We start from the raw sequence: 15357 nt of genomic DNA on the forward strand, positions 1-15357 counted from the left end.
GCCGACGAGGATGTCGGGCTTCGAAAAGAAAAGGACAGAGATGGAGGAACTCCTGATGGAACGGTTAGGAGACTCGGACGATAAGGGGATTGGGAATCGGGTAAGACGAACGTCACGAGCGGAGGATCTCCGTCGATCAAGGTTGGTTGAAAGAGCACTTTGCCAATTCCTCTTGTGACAGTTGCAAAAGCAAGAGGTCGCGGAGGTGGCGAGGATAGGGAAAAGTAGAAAGTCAGTGGTGGCCGGAGTTGATGGCAACGCTGGATGACGAAGCGCTCACAAGTGTCCAGCTTGACACGGAGGTTTCAGTAGGAAGGTGCGGCGGCTTGAACGGGGGGGCCAGTAAGGTGAAGTGGTTGGTTTGCCCAGTTGGAACCTGGCAAGCCTGGCAGCAGAGCGAAACAGGGATCTATCAGTGTCCAAATGTGGCTTGGGCTCCAAGTGGGTCTCCTATTGCAGAACATTACGTGATGCCGCATGGACTGGAACTACGTACAGTTATTAGGTGCATATGTCCTTAGCGGAGCGCCTTTCTCCAGCATCCTCACGCTTCGCAGGACCATTGTGTCCAAAAACCGAATCTGGGCCAGAGCTTCCAACAATTGGTTTGTTTGGGAATTCTTATAGGCAGGATAGATTCCTGTCAATTGAGGCTGCAAGTTCTTCAACAGAAAGGCTAATAAGTGCAAGGTATCTCGGTTCGAGTCGGCAAGGTAGTGAGCCCAACCTCGCTTCTTACTTCCATTCGCTTAAACGTACGCTCGGTCCTCGTTAAACGCATCGAAGCTTCTCAGGTGTGTGCCGTCCAAGTCCATTCATTGTTCAGAGGCGTCCATGGAACTTCTACTGACAAGTGTGCTCTGCCACATTCCATCCTATTACAGACTTACAGAGCAGGACTACTAACATCGTTCCTATGCCAAGCAGGCGAACCGCCCAAACAGCCACAGCTTCTACCCCATACAACATTCTCTCTCCTCGTGTCTTGCAGCCTTTGCCCCCCTCCCCGCATCTGCAGCATCAGAGTTTCGACACGTCGGTCCGCGCAAACAAGGAGATGGCAGCCAGTGGTCCCAACGCATCGGCAAATACAAGCCGCCTGCGCGTAGCGTATATGCAGGGATTGCAGCAAGTCTTGGTGGGTACTGCTCAAGTGAAACATCTCAGCCTCTACGGAGTACGGGTACAGAGTAAGGTGTCGCTGCGCCCTTACTGAGTCCAGACACCATTCCACCTGATCCGAACATGCGGCCCTCCTCTCCCCCGCAACGCCGGCTAATGGCCAGCAACATCCGGATCCGGGTGGGTTCCGCATGCAGCGGCCCGAAATCCGGGGTTGGCGATGCGTGTCATGTACGGAGACATCATCAATGCAAGACGCGGAACTACTGTTACTCTCACTATGAAGCGGACATGGTCGAGCCATGTTGAATAATCTCACAATTATGTATTATCGGTGAGAAACTGACTACCCTCCAACCAAAGCATGCTCCATCCTCTGATAGTATTCCTACATTGGGCATAATCCAAAACAAAGTAAGTATGCTGAGCGAGGAACCTCCAACGCCGAAACTGTAAGCCAACCGTGCCCATGGCACGGGATAGAATCCAACACTAATACTAGAGCATTGCTGCGAGTCTGGGTATCAATCCCGCGCGGTATTCCAAAAAAAAAAAAACACCCGTTCCTCCCTTTTATAAACGCCTTGTTAAACAAGAAAACACAAAAAATGATGTTGCCGTCGCTAATGTCTAATGATTTGGTAAACGTGGGAGATTGTATGTGGGACACATGAGTTGGTGTCTTTCGTGTTTTTTTCGTTTCGCTTTTCTTTCGTTCCTTCTTTTTCAATGTTTTTGTTCTTCGTTTCGATTGTGTGTTTGATTCATCTAAGTCTCGTGGTCGACACTGAGGGCCCCGCTTTCCTGCCGACGTCCTGGTCCTGGCCTTGCGTCGAATCGTCGAGGTTGAATCCATGTTGTATCATGTGTTTGAGAAGAGAAAGATCGAACTCATTAGCGTTCTCATCGATGATGCGAGGTGCATCGCGAGACGGTGGTGCGCTGGACGCAATTGAATACTCCTTGACGGGGCTCTCAGCAGGAGCCCATTCGGGAGGGGTTGGAAGACCGGAGGAACCGCTGGCAACCTCTGTCGCGGGGCTTTCCATGACTTCCTCGCGAGTGACATGGTGAGGAGCTGCCGAGGCACCAAACTCTTCCATCCCCTCCAGAGGCGGAGTATTTGCGCCAAAGTATACGCTGCCGCGATAGCCAGGCTGCATAATCTTGCGTCGGGTCTTCATTGCCTTGATGGCAAGGCCTCCGAAGACAGTGCCGAGCTCAAGGGCGATCCAATCCTCCTGGCCTTCCACTTGAGGATCCCACTGCATAATCGCCATCTCCTTTTCAGAACTCAAGGTCCGATTTCTCTCGAGAAGACGTTCAATCTGAGCCGTCTTGACGCTCCACTCGTCCTTCAAGTTCTCCATGAGAGCATTGTTCTTGTCCATTTCCATTGCAAAGTTGTCAAAAGTGGCCTTTGAAAGGACCTTGGACGCGCGGCGGGCTCGAGACGAAGTCGGCTGGCTCGTTGGCATGCCGACGTTCTGGACGCTGAACTTGATAGCCCGGCTGAGCTCAGACCGAGAGAACGGGCAAAACTCCTGGATAGAGCTATTGTGGTCAAGAGATCTAACCATGTGGGATAAGTTGGACAGATTGAAGTTATTCTCCTGTACGTCGAGTGTCGTAAGGGTTTGGTTGAGTTGGATCGCATGTGCCAGATCACCAATGTTCAAGTTCAACTTTTGGTTTCGGATTCGCAGGTGACGCAGCGTCTTGTTCTCGGCGAGTCCGGAGAGAGAGCGCGAGAAGCCCAGGCCGAGTTGACCCTCGTCGAGCTTGGCGGAAAAGCCGGAGAAGTCGAGGTACTGGACCGATTTGTTCGTGGCAAAGAACTCTGACACGGCCATGCAGGCGTCCTCGCTGACTTGTCCAGGGGTTGAAGTTCCCACCAGGCTAAGCAGTCGGATCGATTTGTTGACTGAGAGCGCGTTGATGAGCTTGATGTAGTTGTCTTCGTTTTGAAATTCAACCATATCCATGAAGAGGGACGTCGGTCCGAAATTGTCAACAATGGCAGATACCAAATCGTCCGTGCCGTTCTCGAGATAGTTGCCACTGATAGAGCAAGTAATCACTCTTGCTTCACCCATGCTGCGGAAGAGAGTTGCGATTTGGGAACCGGTCATTGCACAATTATTGAGGTCAAGCCTGCGGAGATAGTCGGCCTGTGAAGACTTCAAGTAGTCGCCCAGGACTTGCAATGTGGCGTCATTGAGCTAGAGCAGAATCAGCAACTGCATGAAAACAAGGTTCACTTGACTTACGTTGATGTGTGAGAGATCCAGCTCCTCAAGTCCCCATCCCATGATAGTCTCGTCGAGGAAGATGGTATCCTTAGCCTGAGTGAGGCAATTTCCTGCGATGCCGAGTTTTCGCAAATTATAGAAATGAGCCAGGTTCTGCTTCACGGCCATGTGATCCACGTGTCCAATATTGCGAGAAGTATTGAGAGCCTCCATCTTGTATCCCTGGGAGGGTAAAGCGTCCCAGACTTCCTCCAAGCTTCTCTCGTCAAGGTTGCATCTAGAAATGTCGAGCTCCTTGAGAAGATCGGGAATATGGAGAACGCCCACTGTAAAATCATTAGCCAATTGAGTTGTGAGAACCCATGTAGTCCACTCACCAAGGTCGTCAACTTCAGCTGCCGTCAGTGGGTTCCCACCAACCAGCAAAGTATCACAAGGAGTGCTGCGGGTTTTGAGCAGAAGAAGGATAGGACGAACGACCTCGGGATCCTTCTTGGTCCCGGCACGAGCGCGTGAGACACCAACAATGTTCCGCGATGCCAGAACGTTGGTCAAGTCTATCTTACGGACAGAACCAGAGGTGAAGGCAACGGCGTGAATTTCCTGGGATAACAGTGGGGCAGTCTTGATGATGTCTCGATGCATGGGATCGATGACAAATCCTGCCACGGTTAGCTTGAATGCTTGATAAGGTTCAGGAATTGCCGGCTTACCATCGCGAGAAATGTCAGCTATGGACTCGTCCCATCCCGGAACATCGGTCAGCCCGCAAAGGGGCGAGAAATCGACGTCACGGAACGACAGAGCCTTGAAGTAGTCATTGAAGCGGAGGGCCTTGAAGACTGCCAAAAGCTGGAGTGCCGTGTATCCACCTGCTTCCTTCGCAGGGAGAAGTCGAAATTCTGGGCAGTGCTCCCGGCGTTCGCATTTCCAATTCACAGTCCATTCGGGAGGCTTGCACTGGAACGTCGCACAATACGCCTCGAGGGTGCGCTTAAGTCCACCATAGTCTTGTCCAGTTGGAAGGAGCAACTGAGCGGTGAGACCCCTAATGTCGAAAATGTGCCGTTGCATGTGCTGAGGCCAAGCAGGCTTCACTGCGCGATCTGCCTTCATGAACGTCATGACGATCTCTCTGTACCACCGACTAGCCAGCTCGAGTCGTTTCTCGTTTTCACAAGGGAGTCTTGAATAGGGGTTAGTAACACTGGTGGCAGCCCACAAAATACACCAGACACATACCGGAATCCAAGAACGAACCGCTCCTCGTGAGGGACCATAGTCGCTTTCAAGCGGACCAGGGACGTCAAGCCAAAAACTACGGTGTTGATTTCGATGTCCTGGGGAGCTTTGTATACGGAAGTCCTGGCGACTCGCACAAGATAGCACTTGTTCTGGCCGAGAAGCAAGTAATACGATGATCCGTCACGAGACTTTTTGGCATTTTCAATGTTCTCGGCTTTGGTACTGAGGAGGGTGGTGCGTTGAACGACTGGAAAGATATCCAATGGGCAGCCTCGGCACGCGGGCTCTTGTGTAGCAACAATGTTGTAAATGGCGGACTCGACGTTGGGAGCAATGAGCCCCTTTGGCACAACAGCTGAGCCCACAGACTCACGAATAGCATGGCGAATCTCCGACATCCACTCGTCTCGCTCAGTAGGCATTCCAAAGAACAACTTTGTGCAAGCCCAAGATACCATTGGCGAAGTCTCGGACCACCAAACATCCAATCCAAAGTGAGGGCTTACACCCTCTTCGTTGAAAATGTTGACGATCCTACTCAATGGAATTTCGACCCGACCATCAGAGTGTGACCCATCCTGACTCAAAGTGGAAGACGTCGAAGACCTCTTCAGGCGCTGAGACGGCGGGGCAAGCTCAGCAAAGTTCGCCCTTGCTGACTCGACACTGCTGAATTTGATGAGGTGCCCATCAGTTAAGACAACATACTCGGCGCGCGATTTCCACAGGCGGCTGTCAGTCTTCAAGGCTCCGTGCTTGAGAATCTTGATAGGAACCGGCGCTGGCGGCTGAGGGCTGAGATAGTTGGGAGTCTCCTCGGACATGTGCGAACTCGCGGAAGAGTCCTTGGAGGCTCGTCGGTTGAGGCGGTAGAAAATAGAGGACGAATTTGAGCCGCCGGATCCGTTGTTCTTGTGAAGAACGCGTTTACTCTTCATTTGGAGGCCGCTCGAGGCCTCCTCAGACATGGACGCAAGGTCGGTTGAGGAGGAACTGCTGCTGACCTTCCGGAAGGTCTTTGCTAAGAAACTACGCCTCTTGCCACCCAGCGCTGGTGTCGAGACACTCCGAAGCTCTGCGGCGGAGCTTTTAGTTGCGGTGTGCGGCTCTCCATGATGTGTTGTCTGAATGGTGGGCAGCATTGACTGTCGGTTCGCAGCAGCGTCCATGGTCGACAGATTTGACGTGCAGTAATCGGGGGTCCAAGCCCAGCCTATTCCGTCGTCGTGGGAATGCCTCGGCCAAATCGGGCCTTCGAGGCCGTCAAGGTCGAGTAATCGATTATTGGGCCATGTAACGTTATCCAAAGGCAAGTCGTCGAGATGGGTTCAATACTATGGCGATTGCGCTGTTTACACTGGGTGGGAAGAAGGTGAGAGAGGAATGAGTTGAGCGGGACAATAGAGGGCGATGTATCTCCGTCGTCGAGCTAACGAAGCGAAGATTGGAGGGTTCGAGATAGTAGAGAAAACGAGGTTGTCAGAAGGTAGGAGTAGGTATCAGAAGATGAGGGGATCAAAAAGTGTGTGCACATGAAAGTGGACGGCGGAGGGGTGTTAATAAGTGACGGTCCTTATCCTCTGGTCAGAGAGGGAGAGGTGCGTGTAGGTTCTGGGAGCAGGGAATAGCTGTTTGAAGAAAGGACCGGAGTGCAGCAAGCCTCCGGCAAGAACCAGGAACCTTGCTGGGAAGGGTAAGGGAAGACTGGAGGCAGCGGCGGTACTTGGTAGGCTAGGTATCCTTACGGTCTTGCGGATAGCGTGGTAGCAACGAGCGAGGGGTGAAATTCGGACGATTAGGGTGAGTGGATGCGGATGGATGTCCCGAGTCTTGGAAGAAGAGGACCTGACCCTGGCCACTGGGAGAGACAAGGCAGCACGAGTCGGGCAAGGTGCGGTCAGATCAGGGACTCGGTTGGGCAAGGGAAGGATAAGATGGGATGAGATATGAAGAGTCGGGCGAGTAAGCATGTGTACATTGGCCGGATTCAAGGCGAGTGTGAGTGAGGTGAGTGAGTGGTGAGGATAGGTAGCGCCGGGTTTGTGAGGCAGGTATGGGAATGATGGATTTGGGATAAGATGTTGGAGAAGAAACACGACCTCTGAGACCAGGGAAGATGGTGTTCACGGCACGCTGCGCAAGAGAGACACACAGCGAACAAGAGGAAGCGGAATTGGGGGAGCATGGAGGGTGGGGGGGGGGGGGTGTGCATGGATACGAAATGGTACTTGTTCATTCAACTAGGAGGTTTGGAGACGCGAGAGGAAGAGATGAGTCTACGGAGTAAGGTACACCTCATAGCCTCATAGTCATGAAAGAGAGAGTGACCGAGAGAGTAAGGTAGGAGAGGCCAGTGCTGAGTGCCAATGTACGTGTATCCATAGGGGAAAGGCGAAAGACAGCGAATGGAAGCTTGATGCAGCTATGATGTTATCGATGCACATCCTGTTTTTGGCCCCCGGAAGCGTCGCCCAATGAGACAGGCGCGGGGTTTCTCTGTTGCTGGCGCTGCCATTGCAAGAAAAAAAAAAAGGCGATGGGAAAGAGAGAGGGAAAGACACACCAAGAGAGGCAGGCAAGAGCAAGGGCACGTCACCAATGAGAGGGCGTTTCTCGTAGCGGGAAGCCTTGGCCCTGCAGTGGGGTTTCTGCTGTGTGCGGCCCTTTTCCCCCTGCAACTTACAAGGAAGGTACCGAGAACATGTGTATCCTTACTCTGTACAATCTTCTATGCATTTCTTCCAATACCTACCCGCAAATACACAGTCACCACAGTCTACTACCATCGTCTGTGTCTTGTTCACAGTTCTCCTCCGCCTCGACATGGGTACGTTGTTCTGCCCACTCCTGGCAGCTGAAAACAAAGTTGATGGAGCTCACTCAGCCGCTGTTTGATGTACAGACAGAACGCACAAAACAAAACACTAGACGAAGAGGAGAACTCTGAGCGAAAGATCGAGAAACGAGCCTTCACAGGCCAGAGGGCCGCTCCAACATATCCACGGATATCCACGCGCGAGCAGCGAAACATACGCCAAAGCCCACTCTTACCCACTCCATTATGCACGTTTTACGTGGATCATGGTGCCATGGGTCTGTGGCTCTGGCTCCTCCGTAGCTCCCAGCTTGCCAAGGGGAGGGGTGGGCCATACGGTCCATACCTAGCTATCTTTCTCTGGCGTCTTCGGAGACTGCACCTTGCCGGTACCACCAGATTTCGACTGACGAGCTTGCGAGGCCACCGGAAACTGCGTGCATCTCGTCACTCTCATGCATTTTTTTTTTTTTTTTACGATGGAATCACGGCACGCATGGCGCATCCGTACGGCACTCCTCGGCACTCCTCCTCCTCCCCTCACTCGCTGGCCTGGCTGCGTACCAGTCCTCCAGTGCCACCCTGTTGCTGTGCCTCCTCGCCTCAGTTACATGCCGTGAGGCCGGCGATGGCAGATGCAGCTTGCGGCGCCCCGTCTCCGACCATGTACCACTTCCAAGTTCCAACACGCCTGAATCCACACGAGAAAATGGGTTCTGCATCCACCAGAGCCCGCCGCGCGCAACCAGTGACCAGCAACCTGGGATGCTGTTGCTACGCTCCCGGTATGTCGACGGCGGCTGCGTACGCAGCAGAATGGCGGTGCAACTTCAGCACGTCAACGCTTACCAAGTTTACCATTCGGCATAGTGCAAGCTGTACTGCCCATCCCGTCATCTCCAATACTTGCTCAGCTACGGTGGGCTATCGCAGGTAGTGGCTCCCGGCATCTCGGGACTTACGTCTCATAGCGTGATGTGCTATCCAGGTATCTTGGTCGTCGCACAGTCGCACTCGCTGAACTCTACCTATCCTTGGCCTTCACACGACCGCCGATTTCACTACTGCGGTAGCCGCAGATGCCCGACGCCGTAGATGCCGCACATTCTGCAAAGTTCACTGCAATCCCAGAGTCACCTAAGCCCAAGACGATGGATGCGGGTTATCTTCCAGTAACTCTGAATGGCTCCCTTGGCATGCTCAGTTCGCCCACGCCCATGGCCAAGCCATGCCTGTCTTCTTGCCTCTGAGACCCGGTTATCCAGGGTCCTACTGTAAGGTTCTCAAATCGTGATCATCGATTGATTTTCCTGATGCTTCGCTAGCTGCGATTTCCTCCTCTCTCTCCATTTTCTTTTTTTCTCTCAACTAAACTTTCTTCTGCAGCATGAATGATGAGGCTCCTCTCCTTCGCCGTGGAGACGGCGCTAGAGCCGGTCAGGCCGAGAGTAAGGGTCGTTTCAAGCCACTATCAATATTCAGCTTAATGGGGGCGCCCCGGCGACTTGAAATATCTCAAGATTGCTTCAAATTTCCCCTTCCTTTCCTTGCGCTTCGGCCGCCTCGCCCCGCCCCCGGCTGCGGCATCTTTCCACGCCGAAATGATTTGCTCAGGGCGCTCTTCTCTTGGCCTCTGGAGACTGGAGGGGTCTTGTCATTCTTGTGCGCGTAAAGCTGCATCACAGAGCAAGGGGAAACCCTTTCTCGTGTTCTTTGAATAGACTTTTTTTTTTGGTTTCTAGAAGGAGTCGGGTAAGGTAAATGAACCAAGAGGATTCTGACTGTCAATCCCCTGGCCATGTCAGCCCCATTTTATACGGATACGAGAGGGAGTTGGTCTTGGGACCCTTCGGTTTGTGACTTTGTCCACGGCTGTGTAAGCGCACTACAAAGATCTGTACATGTTCGTACGTGTGCTAGGCGTCCTCACCCAGGCCTCCTTCCGGCAAATGGTAAAGGATTCAAGCTACCTGTCACCTTGCCGATAGCGAGCACGAACTTCCAAGGGGGAAACAGAACCAGTCGGCACGAGAGTACACCATTGCGGCGGTTGTGTTTGGGCAGATAATGTTGGTTATCAAGAGATTTGGGGTAATGTAGGTAGAGTTGTTAGACCGCCCGCGTCAAGCTCAAAAAGGGTGCCATCGTGCCATGCGGCCGGTTTCAGATGAAGTAGAGACGATGGTGAGGAACGATTTAAAGGGTGTTAAAGACGCCCGGGCACGCCCCCTTGAAAGATTAGAGAATACCCATCCCAAGGAAATTTCCCAGGAATGTCGACGCTGGGCTGGGCCAACGCGATCATCCCAACGACCCGGCCGAACGAACACCTCTTTACAGTCAGGCAGTTTGCACCCTTTTCACCACGGATGCGAAGAATGGTGAAACCAAACCCGCGCCGGCCAAATTTGGGGGGCACGGGGGTCACGTCCAAGGAACAACCGGGCTTTGGGAGCGGGCGGGGGCCACAACTTGTCAAGGACTCGAGATTGCGACTTGTCTCTGATCGCCGTCAGGACAGGGGCATTCCTGATATGATTATACGAAGTATTACACCTGTACTCCGTACGGATTTACATATGTGTGAGAACTTGAGAAGGGGGAACACATCGGTAAGCCACTGCCGCACAATTTATGCGCCACTCGCGAGCGTTCAATCCCATCATCATCATCATTTTCAAACCGCAAAATCCACCACGAGTCCTGGGCCAAGGCGCGCCCCCGATAAAATCAAGTGAGGCGAATAAAGGTGTCCGCATTTCCTGGAAATGAGCCGGACTTGTGCAGGACTGCAGGTAAACAGTTGCCCTGGACACGGGCCGTGGCCCGTATAACACTGTAATCCAAAGTTTCTCCCTTTACCTAGTATATATCCTTGCTTTCGGCCGCAATTTCGATATGTCGTTGCGGGTATCAAGACCATGGCCCTCTCGGATGTTTCTTCACCACGCGACACGCGCCGCTCTTTGCTCAGTCAGTCCAACTTATGGAATCAACGAGCGAGTCGCGCGCGACACAAGCGTGATACCGCAACACGGAGGGCACGTTTTTCCCCTTGTCTTTCGCGTCTCCTTTAATTCTTGAACCAGCTGGCACGGACCTCCCGCATCCAGTCCGACGGATGCCTTGGGGACGATGGACCTTACTTTGGTGTCAAAAGCGGGGAACGGCCAGCAACCCGTTCGACAGTCCGGCCCGTCTCACCCTTTCCTGCCACCATGATCGGTCCAAGTACCCATCCCGAGCTCTGTGTTGCTTCCGTAGGACGCTACCAGCCAGGCTGAGGGGAGACAAGAGTTGGAGGGATAGGGTGAGGACTTGGATATTCGATATTCCCGCATACAGGGATCCATCTTTAAGAAAATTCGATTGCATCTGGGGAAAGGGACGCGTTACCATCATTGCGTACGACGAGGCGAAGAAATCCCACTTCCCGACACTTTTGCGCCAGATGTTTAGGATGTTGGGAGTTTGCTTCCGGTCGATCAGTGAATCTTTTCCCCCGGAATTTCCCCTCATCAGGCCTGGACGCTCGTAACGCTTTAGAGACAGCATTCCAGATTGTTCCCAGTCGCTCGGTGGTATGTATCCGTACTCCGTCCACGGCCGTCAGAGGAGAGACCTGGATATGGATACATATTTGGTCAATTCCGCTAGTACTTCATTCCAACGATTCTTCGTCTCACTGCCACGCTGCGGGCCAGTTTGTAGTGATGTCATACTTTTCACCGATGTCTGCCATGTTGCCCGATCTGCCAAATTCGGCGTACCAAACGTAAGCTAGGTAGTCGTGCGCTGTCAAGACGACTAGCAAACTGGCGGACTGCTCATTTTCCTTCGTGGTAAGGTGGGAATAGCTAGTTGAACTGGAGGAACAGGCGGGATCGTCGCAAGCCAGATGGCGCATTGAAGTTTTGGACCAGAACTAATGGTACCTAGCCATCACCTAGCTGTGCAAGCTCCCGTGTATGGTAGCTTTTCAGGAACTGCTCCTGGCGTCCTGCTGTTGTCCCACGCCCCCCTTCTTTGTTAAATTGATTTTTTTGGTGGCTTGTTGGTGACCTCTTCCCGAAGTTGCCGAAGCCCTCCCTGGTAAGCGTTACCACACGAACCACGCGAGGAATGTCTCTTATCATCCAACGGCATTTGGAACTTCTGATTGATCTTGCGTATAATTGTCAGTCGATGGAAAAGCGAGAATGATGCCGGCTATTCGCCCGTGCGTAATGACGTTGCCAACAGTCGGTTTTTTGGTGTGAATAAGATGAAGCGAAGAGAGACTGCGGTTGATCGTAATCATCTGTGCCCAGATTGTCACTGACCTGCAGTCCTACACCAATGTTTTGGGGCAATCATGTCTCAGATACATAGACCTCAGATGCAAATGCGACTAAAGCAACAGAGCTCCTGCAGCTCAGCTCTGTCAGCTGGTTGATCAACATGTTGATCTTTGGCAAGAGGTGCATCCTCCATCTCTTGTGGCGTTGTGGCTGGAGAATTAAGGCAAAGCCTCAGCCACATGCACTGCCACATGCTGCCCAAGCCACATAGGAAGTTGCAGAACCGACATTCCGACCGACTAACCGACTACCTCACGCGTCGAACCTAAATCCCGCCCAAGCAAACCGAGCCCGAGGTCGGGGCCTTGCTGCATCTGCCGTCGGATTATTTTGCCGAATTTGGCTCGCTTTCACGTATCCCGCCCCCGGCCTCCGCATACCGACGCACTTCGCAACCGCAAAGCTGCACTTGACCGCCCGCCGTTCGAGGGCTGGCAGAAACTCGGCAACCCAACTCAACAGAAAATTGGAGGGGCTGTCCCACTTTCGCGATCTTACGATATCTGGTTGCACGCTCGCCCTTCCAGCTTCGACATCGTCACCAATTGACTGCGACAGCTTTCCCGATTACTCCAGCTTCGCGGTTGTCTAGTGAGTAGCACCTGTTTCCTATACATGGCAGCGACTGACCTATTGTCCTTTTTCGCAAATTTTCCAGATTTCCCTAGACCCGTAACGAGAGAGCTAGCAAGCTCCCAGCTACACGTCCAATCCCGCTTCCTGTGGAGAAAAAGAGTCCTCGGACACCATTTTCAAAATGTCCGAATTGACTACCCGCAAATACTTTGACAACATTTACATTCCCGCTGGTCTGATCGTCTTCGGATGCTTCATTACCAAGCGCGAATGGACGCCGTACGCTGTTGCCCTGGCGCTCGCGCTGGCAGCCTACAAGTTCAACGCCATGCGTGAGTTCGGCCCCTCTCGGAATACCTCGGAATTGCCCACTGACGAACCCCCTCACGCAGAGATCAAGAAGGTCCTGAAGCCTGATACCTTCCAGGACTTTGAACTCAAGGAGAAGACCATCATCTCGCACAATGTCGCCATGTAAGTCGTACTTCCAAAGCTTCAAAGCCCGGAATTCCCAGCTGACAAGCGTCCGAAGCTACCGCTTCAACCTCCCCAGCGAGAAGGCCATCCTCGGCCTGCCCATCGGCCAGCACATCTCCATTGGTGCCAACTGCCCCCAGCCTGATGGCACCACCAAGGAGATTGTGCGCTCCTACACTCCCATTTCTGGCGACCACCAGCCCGGCTACTTCGACCTCCTGATCAAGTCCTACCCCACCGGTAACATCTCCAAGTACATGGCATCGATGAAGGTCGGACAGACGCTCAAGGTCAGGGGTCCCAAGGGCGCCTTCGTCTACACCCCGAACATGGTCCGTCACTTTGGTATGATTGCTGGCGGCACTGGTATCACTCCCATGCTCCAAATCGTCCGCGCTGTCATTCGTGGTCGCCCAACCGGTGACAAGACCGAGATTGACCTCATCTTCGCCAACGTTACCCCTCAGGATATCCTGTTGAAGGAGGACCTGGACGCTCTCGCCAAGGAGGACGCTGGGTTCCGTGTGCACTACGTTCTTGACAAGCCCCCTGCGGGCTGGACCGGCGGCGTCGGTTACGTCACCGGCGACATGATTACCGTAAGGCCTCCCAGTGGATCTCGTATCCTGCGTGCAGAGCTAACCTATACTACAGAAGCTTCTCCCCAAGGCTGCCGACGACGTCAAGCTTCTGCTTTGCGGTCCCCCGCCAATGGTCAGCGGTCTGAAGAAGACGGCCGAGACTCTTGGTTTCAAGAAGGCCCGCCCCGTGAGCAAGCTCGAGGACCAGATCTTCGCTTTCTAAGCTTGTCAAAGCTAGAGAAAGGTCGGCCTAACAAATTAAAAACTACATTGCGTGGGAGGAAACGGCGTTTTGCATGTTGATGGGCACCAGGGGAAGTCGATATAGATGCATTTCCAGATTTCAAGGTGCTGTTCCAAGGGTCCCGTAGATAAGAGCTTCTGCATTCGGATAGCTTTGTTGCGACTGAGCTGTCGTGTAGAAAGTGTGCCCCACCTTACATAATGCCACTACATCCTAATCCCTGCAAGTTGACGTCGCAAAGTGAACCGACCACTACTTCGTGTGAACCAGCGTGCCAGGCTACAACCACGAAATTTCTCTTTCTGTCAAAGCATTTCACAACACAACCCCGTCGACACTCAGCGCCATGTCAGACGGTACGAAAGCTCCGAGGATAGCGATCAGCTTCGGCGGCTCCTCAAGCTCAAAAAATAACAAGAAACCCTCGCGCCCAGACCCACCTTCATCACTCGGCAAACGGTCAAGAACGAATGCGCTGAACAACTTTGACTCGGACTCGGACGGCGAGCGCGATCATGGCCGGGGACGACACGAAGCGATTACAGAACTCGGCGGCAACTCTGATCGGAAACGAGAAAAGAAGCCCCGCGAGCTGGTGATTGAGAAGCAGAGCAACCGCGACTGGAAGGCGGAATTGCGTGGGCGCCGGGGAGGCAAGAATCTGCTGCCTGCCGAGGTGCAGGCGCAGCGAGAGCAGGAACGGAACGGCGCGCAGCAGGAGGTAGAGAGAGAGTCCGCCGATGCTGAGAAGCAGATACAATGGGGGTTGACCGTCAAGAAGCGCAAGACGAGCGAAGAGGGGACCACACCCAGAGAGCAGGGTGAGACAGCAGCAAACGACGACGACAACGACGGCCAGGGCGGCGATCGGTCACCAAAGGAGAAACGGGCACCTCGTACAGCGGACGAAGACGCCATGGACGCCTTACTCGGAAACAAGCGCCAGGAGGAAGAAGACATTGTCATCCAGGCCACGGAGCAGGATGCCTACCTCTCCGACATCAAGCACGTGGGCGAGGACGCGACGCTCGCAGACTACGACGCGATACCGGACGGCGAGTTCGGCGCGGCGCTGCTGCGAGGCATGGGCTGGGACGGCAAGATGCGCGGGCCCAAGAAGAAGCAGCCGACCGAGAGGCGGCAGAACCAGCTCGGCCTGGGGGCTAAGAAGCTCGAGGGCGCCGAGGACCTGGGGCAGTGGAACCACGGCGGGAAGAAGAAGAACGGACGGCCGCGGCTGGACGAGTACCGTCGCGAGGAGGAGAAGAGGCGCAGCGAGCGCAAGGAGCGGAGGGGCGAGAGCTATAGGGATGAGAGGGATCGTGAGCGGGAGAGGGACCGAGATCGGGATAGGTATGGGGGTGGGCACCGTGATAGGGAGAGGGAGCGGGATAGGGATAGAGATCGGGATTATTACAGCTCCAGACATCGGAGCGGCGACTCAAGACGATGAAGAATCTGCGGGGGGTTCAGCGAGAGGCTATCCCTGTTTCAGGTCATGGCAGAATTGAATAGTTTGTCCACGGATAAATAGACCAACCGGACATGTTATTCATGACACTCCCAAAAAGAAATCCATTAGGTAGCGAGGGTAGCCCGCGGCGTCGGTGACGCCCATCAACATCAGTATACTGGGATCCAGTTGCCATCATGACTTCGGAACACAATACCAGAGCCTGGCCGGACCGATTGTACGTGATGTGAT

The 15357-nt window shown here is 53.6% G+C and overlaps 4 protein-coding genes across 4 annotated transcripts; 3 read left to right on the forward strand and 1 right to left on the reverse strand.

Moving 5' to 3' along the window:
* Positions 1–1886: 1886 nt before the first annotated feature.
* CTAM01_01880 (leucine rich repeat protein) lies at positions 1887–5788 on the reverse strand (the record flags this gene model as incomplete). Its single annotated transcript, XM_060517920.1, has 4 exons — positions 1887–3344; positions 3393–3700; positions 3752–4560; positions 4617–5788. The coding sequence occupies 4 exons, from the start codon at positions 5786–5788 to the stop codon at positions 1887–1889; spliced, it is 3747 nt and encodes a 1248-aa protein (XP_060387454.1).
* Positions 5789–7930: 2142 nt separating this feature from the next.
* CTAM01_01881 (uncharacterized protein) lies at positions 7931–8371 on the forward strand (the record flags this gene model as incomplete). Its single annotated transcript, XM_060517921.1, has 2 exons — positions 7931–8081; positions 8115–8371. 2 exons carry the CDS (start codon positions 7931–7933, stop codon positions 8369–8371), a joined length of 408 nt encoding a protein of 135 aa, XP_060387455.1.
* Positions 8372–12531: 4160 nt separating this feature from the next.
* Positions 12532–13631, forward strand: CTAM01_01882 (NADH-cytochrome b5 reductase 1; the record flags this gene model as incomplete). The annotated part of the gene is made up of 4 exons (XM_060517922.1): positions 12532–12682; positions 12743–12824; positions 12883–13426; positions 13482–13631. 4 exons carry the CDS (start codon positions 12532–12534, stop codon positions 13629–13631), a joined length of 927 nt encoding a protein of 308 aa, XP_060387456.1.
* A 367-nt stretch (positions 13632–13998) lies between these two features.
* Positions 13999–15105, forward strand: CTAM01_01883 (pre-mRNA-splicing factor SPP2; the record flags this gene model as incomplete). The annotated part of the gene is made up of 1 exon (XM_060517923.1): positions 13999–15105. The coding sequence occupies one exon, from the start codon at positions 13999–14001 to the stop codon at positions 15103–15105; it is 1107 nt and encodes a 368-aa protein (XP_060387457.1).
* Positions 15106–15357: the final 252 nt, after the last annotated feature.

The sequence above is a fragment of the Colletotrichum tamarilloi genome (genome assembly GCF_030869305.1).
Source record: "Colletotrichum tamarilloi strain Tom-12 chromosome Unknown Scaffold_4.1, whole genome shotgun sequence".
Lineage (NCBI taxonomy): Eukaryota > Fungi > Ascomycota > Sordariomycetes > Glomerellales > Glomerellaceae > Colletotrichum > Colletotrichum tamarilloi.